Source organism: Necator americanus, chromosome X (genome assembly GCF_031761385.1).
Source record: "Necator americanus strain Aroian chromosome X, whole genome shotgun sequence".
Taxonomy (NCBI): Eukaryota; Metazoa; Nematoda; class Chromadorea; order Rhabditida; family Ancylostomatidae; genus Necator; species Necator americanus.
Window position 1 is genome coordinate 25,620,714 of NC_087376.1, and position 16,411 is coordinate 25,637,124.

General features: G+C 38.5%; 1 protein-coding gene across 1 annotated transcript; it reads right to left on the reverse strand.

The window, feature by feature from the left end:
- Positions 1-726: 726 nt before the first annotated feature.
- Positions 727-1,298, reverse strand: RB195_025493 (uncharacterized protein; the record flags this gene model as incomplete). Its single annotated transcript, XM_064213661.1, has 2 exons — positions 727-931; positions 1,009-1,298. 2 exons carry the CDS (start codon positions 1,296-1,298, stop codon positions 727-729), a joined length of 495 nt encoding a protein of 164 aa, XP_064069542.1.
- Positions 1,299-16,411: the final 15,113 nt, after the last annotated feature.

Below are 16,411 nucleotides of genomic sequence, written 5' to 3' on the forward strand. Positions count from 1 at the left end.
ATTGTTTCTATTTTTCCTTCTCTTTTATTATAGTGTGTAGTTATAAGTTTTTCTCGTACTATATTACTCATTATCTTAGATTTGTAGTCTAACACTCATCTTTTTGAAGTTTTCTCTTATTTCGTAATATCTCTATAGTTATTGCGCAATAGCGCTCTGCCCTTTATTTCTTGACATAGAAGTCATTCTTTTAGGTTTATTCTCTGTTATTCTTTGTCTAATCCTTATCCTTTCCCTTCTTAGTTGCCCTTTCCATCATCCCATTACTAACCATTTACTACGCACATACCCATCTTACCACACCACAACCACATACCATCTTATCAACACATCGTACCACAAACCACATATACCACCTTTACCATCTCCAATCAACCACCACACGGCAACATTCCATCTACCATCTCGTCACGACATACTAAACCATCTTCACCACCGCATTTATCACCACATTTACCACCACCATAGTTGTACGGCCCACCTTGTGAGGGAAGGGATCAATCAATAACTCCCCTTCATTTGCTTGACGCCATCTTTCGACATGGGACTTCCACTCCCCTCAGGAAAACCGCAGTGAGGAAGCTAAATTCTTCCTCACAACCTCACCATGGCCCTCCTAGGAAAATCCATAAATTTCTTCATGTTCCAGGTACTAGTTGGGTCCCACTGTCCACCGTCCATGTATAGCCACCGTCATGTCGAGCCGCTGTTGTCGAGCCGCTGCTGTCATGCCTCACCACTTAACCCATGTCGAGCCGCTGAACCCATGTCATGTCGTTGTTGTATATGTCGAGCCGCTGCACATCGCCGTCTCCTCTTATTCAACGTCGTCTTCATGGTCAACCACTTGTCGAGCGAACCAGTACAACGCCACGAGTCGTCTACGTCGTCATCAGGCAAGACCTTTACCTGCGGGCATACACCTGCCGTCCTGTAGGGTAGACTTAGGTAAGCATGGGCGGCAGCTAGAATAACCCGTAGGTTGTGTTTGTCTGACTCGTAGATGACCGGTTCTCGGCAACCATTGGCCCTTCGGGGTCCCACTTGTGGCCAGTACCATCAGGCCTCCATCTTCGCCCTAGCGGTTCTTTTCGGCCGCCCCCAGTGTCGTGCCCGGCACGACTTTCCCAGCCAGCCGGTCTCCGTTCTCGCGCGCCGCGTGGGAAACATTGCCAATGGCAATGTATTACGGTAGCGCTCCCACGCGGCCGCCATATATAAGGGCTGGCACCGAGCAGTCGGGGTTCCAGTTTTTCTTTCGTCACTCTCCCGATTTCGGACCAGTCTCTTATTCGCATTATTCGTGGTGTCGTGTTATATTCCGCTTCGTTCGATAGCCGCACCGCCACACCACCGCAACAACCCTATCCCTGGCAGGCTGCCCACGGGGTCCGAACCGCAACCCTAATCCATCTGTCGCCGAGAACCACTTAACCATCTAGCCATGACTGGCCCCTTTATTGATCCACCTTATGTCGTTTATATTTGTGCGTGCCGTGTCGTGTATTGATGTATTAAGGATAAACCCTAATTGTAAAACCCTTGTAACCGCATTGCACCCTAGGAAACACATTGGGACGTGGGATCAAGGGGGCAGCCCCGAGGCCCCCAAAGGGGGAGTCGGGGCAGGGGGAAGGGACCCTCGGATCGAGCCCGCAGGGTCCGGAGGGGCTAGGCCGCCATCCGGCGACTAGCCCAGCGCAGGGCCCCTCCGGATCCGGGCAGTCGGCCCTGGGTCCCCCCACCGATGCCCGCTGCTCCTACTCGGAGCGGACCCGGGGCACGACAATCTTCATTTCGTGGAACTCACTGTTTTCCCTTAGCAACATCAGTTAGACAAAGTCTTGAATCGATGACAGTGGATGATTACCACGCTCCGCGTAGAAGAATACATGTTGTGTTTTTTCAATGGATGATCTTAGTCACGATGACAAACACGGGAAGCCTCTCCCTTCCTCTTTGCTCCATTGTAGACCATAGGCCCCTGAAGTTCTTCAGTGTTAGAAACAACCACACCAAAGCAGCCAATAATGACCTTTTTGAAGAAATGATATTGTCGATATTGAAGATATTGAATTAGAATAGTAGAATTTATCTACACTTGCGTGCAAAGTTTCGACTCTCCCGACAAGAAGCGTTTCTTGCCCTTTCAGTAGCAATCTTGAATCTTTTATCAAAGACAGTTGTGTGTTATACAGTACATGTTTACGCACGTGACTCTATCCAAGATACTACCACTGAGAACAATATGATCCACGAGTATCTGTATGCAAAAGATCAAAAATAACGCTCCGAACTCGAAACCCAGGAATATTGAAAACTGCGCCTTCGCTGATAGGGTGGAATAAGATGGACCGTTGGTTCGTTGATCGCGGAGATGATGATAATCACTGCAGAGAGAATTTCAGTGTGATCGTACAGAGTGCTTAAGCATCTGAATAATGTCGCTACGTGTCACTAACATAAGGATAAAGGATAAAGTTTCCGGCGTTAATCAATCCGCTTGGGATGCGCCACCACGTGCACTTTTATTCAAAATCGTTTGAAGTTTGTGTGTAATGGGCCTATCCAATGACAGTGGCTAGCCGATGTTTCGAGTCAATGTTTTGTATCCTCCCAGACAAGTTCAGTACCAATTTATCGACTCCGGAGAGATGAAGGGCTTGCTGTGCACTGAGGAGGATTCGATCCTCCGATCGATCGTGCAGACAGCGGAACATGTTGCCGACTGCGCTACACCCGCCTGTCGATAACATGGAGACCGCAGTTTCTACCCGACAGATTTCAAACACCACACAAGTCATACATGTTAGAAAAAAATTTAGAAAAGCCCCAACCTTGTCTGGAATGATTGCGATCACGTTGGCGAGTTCCCTGAAACCGGGTAGTAATGGCAACTTTCAACAAAACCCTTTCCGCTCATGATCGACGAACTCATGTGGCCTCACCTTGGAAGGTCCCTGATCATGTGCATATTTAAACTGTAAAAAAATATCCGTTATTTCAAATCTAGAGTCTGCATCTACGGAGTCTACCCTGCAAGCTGATGACAACTTTGTGGTGTCGCGTAGGGGATAGGGTCAAAAATAAAGATGCTTGCAAAGGGAAGTATCGTGTAAGATTGAAATATATGCATAAGAAAACACATATATGAACGCAAATAAGTGGGAATGGTATGGATAAATATATAGCGGAGGGTATTACAGTAACTATAACGATCCTTTTGAAATATAAGACAAGAGCAAACCACTTTTTTTAATTAGGAACCATCATGTGAAGGCGTGGAAGCAATTGTCATTGTATACTTTTTCTGAAGTCCTTAGAATTAACTGAAACTAAGGGATGGAAAGTAATCGTCTTGTCTACCTGCAAGACAGATTTCCTCACATGTATCTGATCGCTAATTCACGAGCTAGTCTAGATTGAAATCCTCCATTTTCAGTAGACACTCGAGTTGAATATAATCATATATCATATCGTGTTCATACTTTTTGACTCTTGAGTGTGGAAAAGTGGAAATAAGAATCTATGAAATGTGAATCTTTGAGACCCACATCCTTGCTAGAACTATTTTATACCCCTAATTACTAATGTTTAGCATTTCAAGAACTTGATTTGATTTTGGAAGATTCATTTATGATATGTTCGTTTCGTGGGGCAAATATGTTGACTCTTGAGAAATTTTGCTCTGGATTTTGTTTCGAAGAACAGGCACAATAAGGGTGTCATTGAGTCATTTTAGGAGGAGAACAATGTGACTTACCATCACGGATAAGGCTTGGTTTATTTGCTAAGAAAATAGGCAGGAAAACCTTCTTCGACTGAGACACAATATTGTTTTCATCCATTTTTTGTACTTTTAGTGTATATAAACATAAAATTTTGATTTATAGGTGAGTTAATCACGGACATATGCAGATGCTTTGTTTCTTTATCCAGTAAGCCGAGATTTCCGTTAGTTTTGTAGTGACAACGTGATCCTCATGACTTCAACATTTAAAGTAATTTTCTTTCCTGTAAGTTGGGATTGAAAAGGCGTTTCAAAGCGGAAAATTAATTCGAACATCAGTCTACTGGGAACATCAAGTGACTTGTCAGCGGCATCTCGTCAGAGTTCTTTCGCCCGATTTCACTCGTCAGTCGGCCGATACAAGGACGAAACGGGCTGTCTTATATTTCTTCGCTATCGTAGTACTCAATCCTTGGATTGGAAGCCGTATCCTAAAGTCGTGCAATACGATCTTTCACGTCTATTTAAAAGCCGTAAACGACTCCACCTGAAACCCGTACCACCTCAGATTCGTGGGTTAATGATGCCTTTAGCAGGACAGACCTTCGTCACGTTTGTGTGGCATAAAATTTGGAAGTATCAGAAGCTATCGTACTTTTTTATAACCTAAGTAGTAAGTATCCACTGTCTTCAGTGAGTGTGATTCGGCATTGCACTTTTAGGAATAACTTTGGAGAATGTCCAAAACAACTCATTTTCTTGGTCGGTAGGCCAATGCGGGAAGAATCTCGGATGCAGTCCGATAGGGTATTTGAGATGGTGTTTATGAATTTCTTCTAGACGGTATTTCTTCTTGATGAGCGCTATCTTCTATCTAGGTAACCCCTTTTTAGATGTGGCTGGTCCTAACCTGGATTTTCAAGAATTCGGCTAAAAGATGTATGTTGAAATTAAATCATTCTGTTCTGAAAAATCATGGAAATTTTGTCTGCAGGTTTTCTTTTTCTTTCTTTGCTAAACAGCTATTAGGTCATTTATATTTTTCAGTACTCACCAAAAAGTTTGATTTTTTTCCACTCTTTTCTTCTTCACAAAGAATAGCCTGAATTAAAGCTTACAACGTTGAATGAGATACGACCTTTTACCCCTACACTGTCACAGTTTCTTTATTTGCTTCCGAGGACATTTCGTCTCTTCCTTCAACTATGAATCTGATTTTTTTTTTCGCAAAATTAGGTATTCTGTGGCTAAATAATTATACTGTTTGTCCAAAAAGTAATTCGCATTTCAATGCTTTCAACATGGAACTAAGTCTTTTTTTAGAGGAAGAGTGCAATTTTGAAATGATACGCGCATACTGATTTGAAGTTGATAAGTTACACACTCTTTTTAAATACGATATTAGGTACTCATCATTTCAATTTAACTGATCTTTATCGCTAGAGATAATATAAGAATCACAACGTGATTTAAATTTTATGTGCGGTTGTCCACTTCATTGTTTAGCTGGTCACATTTCAACCAACAACAAATTTAATATTTTGGGACTCAAAAAAGATTAGAATTTCGTGTTCAAAGACAGTCTTTGTAGTACTTTTGAAGTGAATGGCGCAGTGGTAAGAGGTTCCGCTGCACCTGTGCGGTAGTTTGGTTCAAAACCGCTCTAAGCAAATGAAGACAGTCAAAACGAAGCAATCCTTGCATGGGCTGTAAATCAGTTAGTATCAGGTGCGCAACACTTCATCATATTTCCTTTAAAGAGGCTAAAGCGTATGTGTTAAGTTCAAGACATAAAATAAAGGATTGTAGGATATCCAGTGTGTTCCATTGTTCATCTAAAGAGAGTTTAGTCAGAATTGACCTGCAGATCCAATCACAAAAGTCAAAACAGTTTATTTTGGGTATGTTTTCAATTACTTCATACTCTTGACAGCACCAAACAATAAAGATTCACTCTGACTTTTTTGAGATGGAGGGTCGGATGGGTTTCGACGCACCTTGCGATGAAATGAAATCATTCAGGTTCATCCGAAATGACGAGAAGATGAGAAGGAGGAGCTCTTATAAATGAGCATGACAAAAAACATTTTAAAAAATGAGCTAAAAATGCTAATAAAAATGCAAAAAGTAAAAAACAGGTGAGGAGGTTAAAGATGCTTCTGCATTACGTTCTCCAAACAGAACTGGCAATTTTTATGGATTATCTTTTTATTGAAAACTTGGTAATTCCGAATGTGGTAGAAAGATTTTGACCACTATAAAAAATTAGAATTATTCACGACAACGCTGATTCTCTGCTAAATTGATATAGTGGGTTTTTTTCTATTTTCTAAAAAGGTGTTTGTCATTTCTATAGGTATGTACTATTTCCATTTCTAGAAAACTCATTTTCAGTACATAAGCCGATGTCTGTTTCATATTCAACGGGTCAATTAATAAGTCAGTTAATCAGTAGTTATAAGTAGTTATTTCACTTATAAAGCAAAAAAGAGTGTTCCATCGTTAGCTAATAAGGTATATAAAATTTCGTGAGGACCTTAATTTGGTTTCTTTCGAATCCCTTAAATGGGTAACTTATTAATAGCTGCATTGATTTTATATTGAAAAAAAACTCTATCAGCATCGGTAATTTTGGAAAATCACTCTGTTATTCAAGAGAAAGATTTAAAAACCTAATAATTTTTCTATGACAAAGTATGCTGAGTTTTCTTTTCAGAGAAATATTACACTGAGATGCGGAGGCTTTAGTATTTTTCTTTAGTATTTTTCTATGTTCGACTTTTTGAAGTTCAAATTATAGTATTTTCAGTAGAGTGAGAATATTTGCGGAACTATGTACATATATAGCAAATAAAAAATTACTCACATCAAGGTCCACAGATATGCATTTGGCTAAACCGCGAAGAATACAATGTCAATGAAAATTAGTCCTAGTTCTTGCGCAGTATGTAGATAATTGAAAGTAAGAGGAATACACAAAAACTACAATGAATGTGTATTTTTGACATAAATAAGCGTTTTTTTAAATAAAACAGATTAAATCATGTTACCATTTACGAACGAGGTAAAATCGCTACTATTCCTGATAAACTGGTTCTGACAGAATACTAGTATTTTGGCGGATTTCAGGAGAATTTTGAAATTTGAAATTTTAAGTGATTTTAAAGGCTAACCTGTTATAGTACTAGTGGGCTGGTGCAGTTGCAATATAGTGAGTTTGAAGTATGATTACATATAAGTATAAAAATTATTTGAAAAGCAATTGCAAGAAAAGAAACCACTGCATGCGACCAACATAATGGAAAGTCTACGAAAACTAGTGTAAAATTCAAGCAAAGTATTCTGTCAGCACCAATTTATCAGGAATAGTAGCGATTTTAACTCACTCGTAAATGATAACATGATTTAATCTGTTTTATTTTAAAAAACGCTTATTTAAAGTTTTTTTTTGTGTATTCCTCTTAATTTCAATTATCTACATAGTGCTCAAGAAATAGGACTAATTTTCATTCACATGGTATTTCTCGTGGTTCAGCCAAATGCAGATCTGTGGACCTTGATGTGAGCAATTCTATATTTGCTATATATGTACATAGTTCTGCAAATATCCTCACTCTATTGAAAATACTATGATTTGCACTGCAAAAAGTCGAACACAGAAAAATTTGTCTAGAAAAAAGCTCAAAATTTGTGTTGTTTTCGTATTAGTCGTCTCATTTCTTTTTTTTTTTGCTTATCCACTGCTAAACGATACTATCTTAAGTCTCCGTACCACGTATCTCAAACATTTTCTCAATGCACTTTTTTCGCATTTTTGATAATTTCCCTCTATTAAGCTTTACAAAGTTCACAGCTCATTTTTTGAAACTTTGCCAAGTTCATAGACTACTTCGTTTCTGAGAATTTGAGGCCACTCGAAATTTGTTGGAACGTCTCTGCGGCACAAATTCAATGTTGATGAGCGAGGATGTTTCGAAGTGGTCTTATCGCAAGTCCTCTGCTCAATTCGTCAGCCTCTAGATCCTACTAAGGATACTAGAAATAATCTGCCTTTCCTTGCTTTGATTCTTTCCGGGATCATGGACGAAAGCGAGTAGATACATCATACAACAAGTCAGCATCCCATTCAGCAACTTCACATTTCAAAATTCATGCGGATTTTTATCTTCTCGTTTCTTGAATGTCAACAGGAAGTCTTGTAGATCTACATATGAGATCTACATAGACTGTGGAATATTTTCATGTCTGATGTTTTTGTGGATAAACACGTTGAGAAGTTATTTTTATATATGTAATTTCTGCTCGAAGTTTCTCGACGATATTTTGAGCAAACGGTGCAGTTCTACGCAAATAATTAAACTATTTGATGGGAGAATTTCCTTTAAAATGTTACAGGAAAATAAGGGGTCCTAAGGGGAAATCTTTTTTGATGAGACACTACTGTTACGCATGCTATACCGCAAAAGCAGTCCAATAACGCAATGTTTAGTTAATATTTGTCGTCGAGAAGGTGAACATCAAAAGCGAGCCAATATCTCAGTTAAAGGCATCACTCCACGAATCTGAGGTGGTACGGATTTCAGGTGGAGTATTCTATTTAAGGGAGTAGATTATGGAGAGGAGGGTGATTCCGTCCATTTCTTCCTAATTGCCGTAAAAAACGGTCCGGAAGATACGGTTTCAGGCGTTCTGACGCACTATTTTCTACAGGGAGTTCGAGTGGAGCGCGCCAGCCTTGTGCGGCGCCGCATCTTCCGGGCCGTTTTTTACGGCAATTTTGAAGAAATGAACGGAATCACCCTCCTCTCCATAATAGACTATCCCTTGTAAGAATACTCCACCTGGAATTTGCACCACCTCAGATTCGTAGGGTGATGCCTTTAAACGGTATTATTCTGGATATGCAATCCCATATTGATTAGGTCGTATTTCGGAGAATTGCAAATTTCTGCATTTTTAAATATCCCAATTCAGGTTGCCAACTAAACAGTACTGGTGAAAAATAATAATAATAATAATGAAAAAATAAAGAAAAGATGAAAAAAGTTGGTGCAACAAACAATGACTGCTGAGCAACATTCTTCAAATAAGCAAGGGGTTTCCACATAATCGTCTTCTCAAAATTCTTACTAGAGTGACCAAATTTATTCTTTTAAAAACAGTTTTAGATATGTACAGGTTAAGTCTAAGTAAAGTTACATAATTCACTTGTATTTCAACGAAAAATACTCGTTTGATAGATTATTTAAGAGGGAAAAAACTTTCTTGACATTATATTCGCACACCTGGTTCCGAAAAAAAATCATTTTATCACTGAGGGCATTGTATCAGGACATTGACGATGTTGAGATCTCTTCAAGGATAGATGAGGGTAGAGGCGAAGCTCACATGTATGAGCGTGATCACGCTCAAATCTCCATAACAATCCAAAAAAAACATTGTCCAACGTCTGTGATCCAACAAAAAACTCAAATAAGCACCAGAAGCTACCTCATTCGCGTAAAATCGGGGACGCGTTGCGGATTGTTTGCAGTACATCAGCCGTAATAAATTGCGTCGTTGGGAGGCGGGGTCACATAGGGTTACCTCGCATGTTTTTTTTTTTCCAGATTATGAGCAGGAACGAGGGGTTGATTACAACTTACACTACAGTCCATGCTCGTGAACTATACTCTCATCCCTATCAATCCGGAAAGAGATCTCAACATCAATTTCGCGATGCGCTGCATTTAAAGGCATCACCCCACGAATCTGAGGTGGTACGGATTTCAGGTGGAGTATTCGTATACGGGATCGTAGATTAAGGAGAGGAAAGTGATTCCGTCCATTTGTTTCTAATTGCCGTAAAAAACGGCCTGGAAGATACGGATTCGAGCGTTCCGGCGCGCTATTTTCTACAACGGGTTCGATTAAAGCGCGACAGCTGTGTGCAATGCCGCATCTTCCGGGCCGTTTTTTTACGGCAATTAGGAAGAAACTCCACCTGAAATCTATACGACCTCAGCTTCGTGGGGTGATGCCTTTAAAGCAGGTCTTGCGTGCAGCTCAGCATTTGTTAGGAGAACGTCCCGCTGAGAGCTCAACAACGAAAAAAAATGTTGAGGATAATTTCTAGCACTTTAATTATATACGTTTAGTGTGTGATTGCCACCCAAAAATATATAAGTTAGTTGCTCTCTGCAACCAAATCGCTTGTTTGAACTCTGGAAACACATGCGAGCACAATTCAAGCAATTAAATCAGTCTTTAATTACTCTACCTTGGATTTCTTATATGTACATAGTTCTATAAATTTTAGACGATATCAGTTTATGAGGGTCGTCGGACTTTTTTCTTCCATATTCTTGTCACTGCAAATGTCTCATATGTAGCAAAAAAAAATATATCGGGCTGCTTCATAGTTTTTTTTTCACATCGTTTAAAAATGCTATATTTCATTTCAGGATTAATAGGCAACTATATAAACTTGTAGGTGCTAAGTAATTCTTGAACCACCAGTGTGGATCTCCTTTGAAGGAGACTGTAGGAAAACGGTAAAAAGAAGCTATGACATACTCTTTCATAGCATTAAAAAATCTATAAGTGTCTTCAGTCCTTCGGGAAAAGCTGGAAAAATTGGGAAGAGAAAGTTTGTCTTAGCCAATCTGTGGTTCTAACTGTTACATCTGCTATTCAGGGTTGAGGCTCCTGAATCCTTCTTAAGGAAGAAATCTATCTAATAATGTAGGGACCCCTGAAAATCAAGTCACTGAAGTCTTAAATTACCAGTTGTCTTAGATCTGGGCCAAAGAACAAACAATCTGTTGGATCAATAGACAAAGAACATTAATTGCTTCACATTATTGATTGAAGCAAAATTGTTGTTGAGTGAAAATTACAAAACTATAAAAACCCAGCTTAGTATGTGGGCCCTACATTGTTATTCGTGAGAATACTATTATCCGAGTTCCTCGTTGCTCTAACTTCTTTCCGTTCCGTCATAACGCTGAATAGCCTTCCATGTTTATTCCATGAATACTAAAGTGTGTCGTGTTTTACGTGCTGCACTATAACAACATTCTCCCTATTCCAAGGGTTATTTCCTTTACTTCAATCGCATTTTTTTCCTCAGCCAACTTTTGCACTATATACTTAATTCATTGCACCCAGATGTACATATGTAGTTCTCGTTTCACTATTGCTAGTCTTCTGGAAATGTTCGATTCAACTCTATGCTGGGGGGGGGGGGGTATTGCAAAAGTATGTCTCTGCAGTCGAGAACGTATAAAAGCAATAACACCGAACAGGAAATGGTCTTTTACGAGTACGCGTTTAGACATATCCTAAAGAACGCAAAGCATGCATTTTACCTTCACAAAGAGCAAATTTATCAGACGTGCTCTAAGCGTAGTCTGCTCACATGCAAGCGGTTTCCTCTTGATGTGAGTGACATCACGCAACCTTTTCCCATGAGGGAATTTTAGCCGGCGCCTATAGCCCTCATCCGAATAACCGAATCCATCTCACTTGTTGTGGCAAAGACCGGCCAAACATATATGTATCCAGAAATCGAATGGGATGTTTCTTAACTTGCATCAAACATGGAATTATGGTGCATTAGCGGTTGAATGGGTAGACATATGAGGATATGAGTCCGCAATATCCATCGTACTATACTCTTAACCCAGAGATAATATGTCTATGACGGAAGTTTCTTTGAAGTCATTCTTCGTTATCTCGATCAAGATTTCGTCGACGTTTTGCCCAACACGCACGAGCAACCTTTCAGGAACCACTCAGAACGGGAGGGAGGAGGTCGAACTTTGTTCTCAATAAGTTCGCCGATTCTCAAAATGATGCTAAATGCTGGCGCTGCTGTTGTTGCCAGCATTCATTCGTGCTCTACCTCCTTTTTCTTGCGATTTTGACTCGAATAAGGAGTAAAGTTCCATTCAACAGAGACATTGTCTTTCTTTAACTTCCCTCAATGCTGAAGAATTCCTTCATAATCTCACAGAAAATCGTTCACGTGAACTCAACTCCCTGCTCGAACGAATTGACTATGTGTTTTGCGTTTTCAGCTAAAAGACGCGCTCACGTCAACTGAAATAATTTTACTTTTGTGTTATGATGTGTTCTGACGTATTTTCACATTTCAGATCTTTGTCAAATTTCACTTAATTTTTCTTACATCATCACTTTTTATTTTTTTTTTGATGCTCTTTCATTTATATGTTGAAGTAAGAGTAACGGATTGCACACACTGTAAGTCTAATTCGCGAATATTTTACGGAGTAGAATGGAGGCAAAAGTAGTGAAAAAGAGTGAAATTTCATTGCCTAGTGACGTTGTACTGCAGCCGCACACTAGAAGCCGACAGCATAGCATCCTGTTTACACGTGTTTACGCATCGTATGTGACGTTCTTTTCATTTTATCCATCAACCGGACAACCGTATTCATCCTGAACGCTAAATACATTAAAGTGTCTCCTATCCTATAAATAGTCCTATTACCTATTAATTCTGATGATGATAGTGAATCTACTCCCGCGATGCTCGTAGCAATAGCATATGCTTTGTATACACCTACCTATTTGTTTATTTACTTACTGCTTTGCGACTCACATTAGAAAACAATAATTTATACATCCACAATATTCAATATCTAGTTGAAAATATATTGATAGTCAACTTTTCTCAGTGATTTGAAGAGCCATTTCAAGTTTTCACGTGGAATGGAAATTTTATGACACTCAGTAAAACTGAGAAAAGTGAACATTACCCAGATTTTTTTTCGGAACCCTTTTTTTTGCTAAACAGCTGAGGAAGAAATGAGAATAATGATACGTTGTTCACGTTACACACAGAAAATAATACGTAGGTCGAAAAGAATGCAGGACAAAAGGTACATGTTGAGGATTATCCAGAATTCTTGAACACTTCAACATTGGTCATTATTTTTCATGTTTGATGCAGCATCCCTACACTTCCAATATGTTGGTCAATGGTTTCAGGCAGATTCTTTCTCGGTTTGGCTGTTGAGTTGGTTTTCTAAGTCGAAGTAGAAGTTGCCCTTTAAAAGTGTTCCGAGTTTAAGAAAAAAGGATCTCGGCGCGGACTTGTTAAGACTTTCCGTAGTTTCAGAACCTATCATACTGATCATGACATTTGCTTTCGTACATGCGTGAATATGAATTTCGAGTTATACTTAAATTCTGTTTATTTTTGTCTCTAATTTTGTGTATTGAAATAAATTAGTAAATATCATGCAAGCATAGTGTTTCTATTAGAGTAACTACTATTCCACTTCATATACGTTCTTCTTCCGGATCTTTGCGCTATATCGATCCATAAAATTACAGAATCTTTCACGCAGATTTTCTCATTCAACTGTAAAATATTAGCACTGATAAAAACGAGGTAAAATGCTTGTTTAAACATTTCTTAGTTTTTTTTTTTGTATGAAAAGAAAATAGTCACAGAGTGAGTTTTGCAGCGTGTTGTCGATATGTATCTATAAAAAAAAACTTCTTTTATTCTACATTTTCCTCTTCCGATCATTAACATTTATTTTCCGCCTCTGAACCCGAAATTATTCGGCAATGTTTTACTACGTTTGCTTTGAAGTAACATTACCTGTAATAGTTTCTCATTTTTTACTGTTTGTTGAAATTTACAATCGTTTGTGTTTCTTCACCAATAATAAATTATTAGAATAGAAACAATGAGCAATTAGTGAATATATTGGTGTTTTCCCAAGAATCTAACGTTCTTTTATAGAAAACACCCACGTAGTTTCTTATAGTAACATTGATTTCTTTACTGTACTCTTACGAGCAGTATAATTTGAACAAATGGTGGTGGAATACACTATGTTATGTATCACCCATCACTCTTTGTTTTCGTACACTTCCTTCTCCATTTCTCATCTTATCCCTTTTTTCTCTTGTTGTTATCATTCTCCATTCTTCTTTCCTTATTATTCTTCTTAATGGCAATCACTCTCCGTTTCGGAAATGTTTCTAAACCCAGATATGACAGTAAACCGCATGGGAATGACATGGACAGAAAAAGTCCTGTTGACATATAGGGATGTTTGACCAAGAAAGATAGATGAATTCTGTCCTTCGTATGGGACAAACTTAGCAACGAAGACAAGTTAAGCACGAAAATATGCCTTCGAATTTTCTTGTTCAGCGAGAGAGGCAGGCAAAAGTGCATATTCTGTATCGGCAGAATCGTTCTTCAGTCCTCGTACTTTTTTTCTGCTTGCTGTCATTTTTTAGGTGAAGTGTTCGTCATTTTCAACTTGTTTTTTTTTAACTGATTAGTGATGTTCCACTTAACAGGTGTCTCATGTCATAGTTTTGACGAGGTAAGTGCATATTCCTTTGTGTTCCCTCGGATATCTTAGAATTCTTTAGCATTTGGTAGTGGTAGCGTTAGCAGTATTACGTTTTATTTTAGTTTAATATATTATACAGTTCAATACTATACATAACTTATTGTAGTTTAGTCAGTACTAATGGAGGTTCGGCAGTTTTGGGAAAACAAAAACAAAAAAAAAACAGTCCAAAAAATGTATAGTGCAGTACAACTAGAAAATAATTTTGCCTGCTTCACAATCAGAAATGCTATGGATTCCGTTGATCTTTCTTTGGAAAGTAGTAGATTAAAGTGGGATAAAGGAGAGGTCCTATTATTAAAGAAGAGAAACCTCTTTAGTTATATGATCTCTTCTTTAACTCTTCTTTGTATGCTGTAACGGAAGAACAACAAAAATTGTTTTTAATTTGAGAAGAAACGAATCTCAAGAGTGTTCTTCTGCTAATGTGAACTTTAAAATGTTATACAAATAATGACAAAGTACGGTTAAGGAATGAGAAATTTTATGTTTTTTTCGCTTTTATTGACCAGTCTAATCTTTTATGAATAACATTTTGTAAAAAACCAATTTTTATAACGCGGGAGAATTTTTCTTTTCCCCATAACACTATTATTTTTATTATTTATATTGACAGTAAATCACATTAGGATTTACAATATTCATCGAAGGTTTACATTTAATTTTTACCAATTTTTTTTTTACTAGTTATTTGGTTGCTTTCTGACATCATCACGACCAGGTCCCATTAGGTGAGTCCCACGATATCGACTTGAGAAATTGCGAGCATTTTTCCCGATTCTATGTTTGGTATTCTTTACCAGCAACAAAAACAAATTACGCAGCTGGTCACAGATTCTATCTCGCGGAGTGACATGTTTGTGGAAAAATCTGATATCCAGATAATGTTAAGAGTTTACTCTGTTTCTAGAAGAATGTAGAGTGTAAGTACTTGCAGAATTATTGGACAGAACTGTGGTTGATACGAAATGTACATAAAATAGGAACAATTATGATTTATGAAAAAAATATTGTTTTGTAGATCGGCGTAGAATGTACATTATTTTCTGGATGAATCTGTAATGTACATACTTATCAAATCGCTTTCTAAATGTTCCGTTCTCAGCTTAGCTCTGCACTTCTTACATTCTAGCTGCGACATTACACTTGTCGGCATAGAGAGAGTTTGTGCGCATTGGAATGCTCAACCAACCACCACCACATGGCTACTTCTCCGCTCATCCATACGATGATTACAGATCGTGGATTTCCTCCTGTCCTCTGTTCGGAATTACATTACATCGCCGAAACGTAAATTGTATTCAAAAATTTGCTTTTAACTCTTTTCACGGATATTTTGGATATTTTGTATTTGGAATTGTTACGAAGAAAAACGTTAACACATACGTCATTTTGAAGTTTGAGAATGGCTGATGGAGGTGGGCACCCAAGGAAATGTGATCTGTTCACGAAATCTAGGATTCATCCACTCACTCGCTCACTCAGTCATATCAGTGTAAACAAACATCTCTGTTGTTGATGATTATCAACATTATGACGTTTTCAATGATGAATCGGTTGTTGTGGTTTTTCCAGACTATTTACAACTTTTCTTCTCTTGAACAGGAAATAAAAACTAATTTACTACATGCCAGAAAACCTGAGAATGTAAGAAAAACAATTCGATAATGCTTGAAATCAAAATAGCTAAATACTGCTACGATTTGAAATTGATGTAAACACTTGACTATAGCAAATATTTCATTCACACCTCTGCCTTACATGAGGAATTTTGATACAATTTGACTGAAACTCGAATTTTATTCTTCAATTTATTTTTAAACAGAGATTCTTCTTCTTTTTTCTTCTTGTTGCATTTTATATCCATGTTTATCAATGGCATCAAACTCTGCTCCTTTGTTCCTGGTAAAACCTATTCACCATTCGACAACACCGGAGGACCCTATCCAAATAATCCGAAGCTGCACGCCTGGATTCGATTTATTTCCGAATCTTGCGTTCACTGTCTGTTTTATCAAGAAATATCAGGTAATAGGCTCTTAGGGCGGGTGTCGTGTAGTGGTCAGAGGTTCCACTTCCTGCACGATCGATCGGAGGTTCGAATCCGCCCTAGTGCTCACCAAGCCTTTCATCCCTCCGGGGTCGATAAATTGGTACCAGACTTGTCTGGGAGAATAAAAACACTGACTTGACACATCGGCTAGCCACCGCAAGTTATTGTATAGGCCAGTTACACATTCGTAAACCTCAAACGATTCTGAATTGAAGTGAACGTGGGGGCGCATCCCAAGCGGAT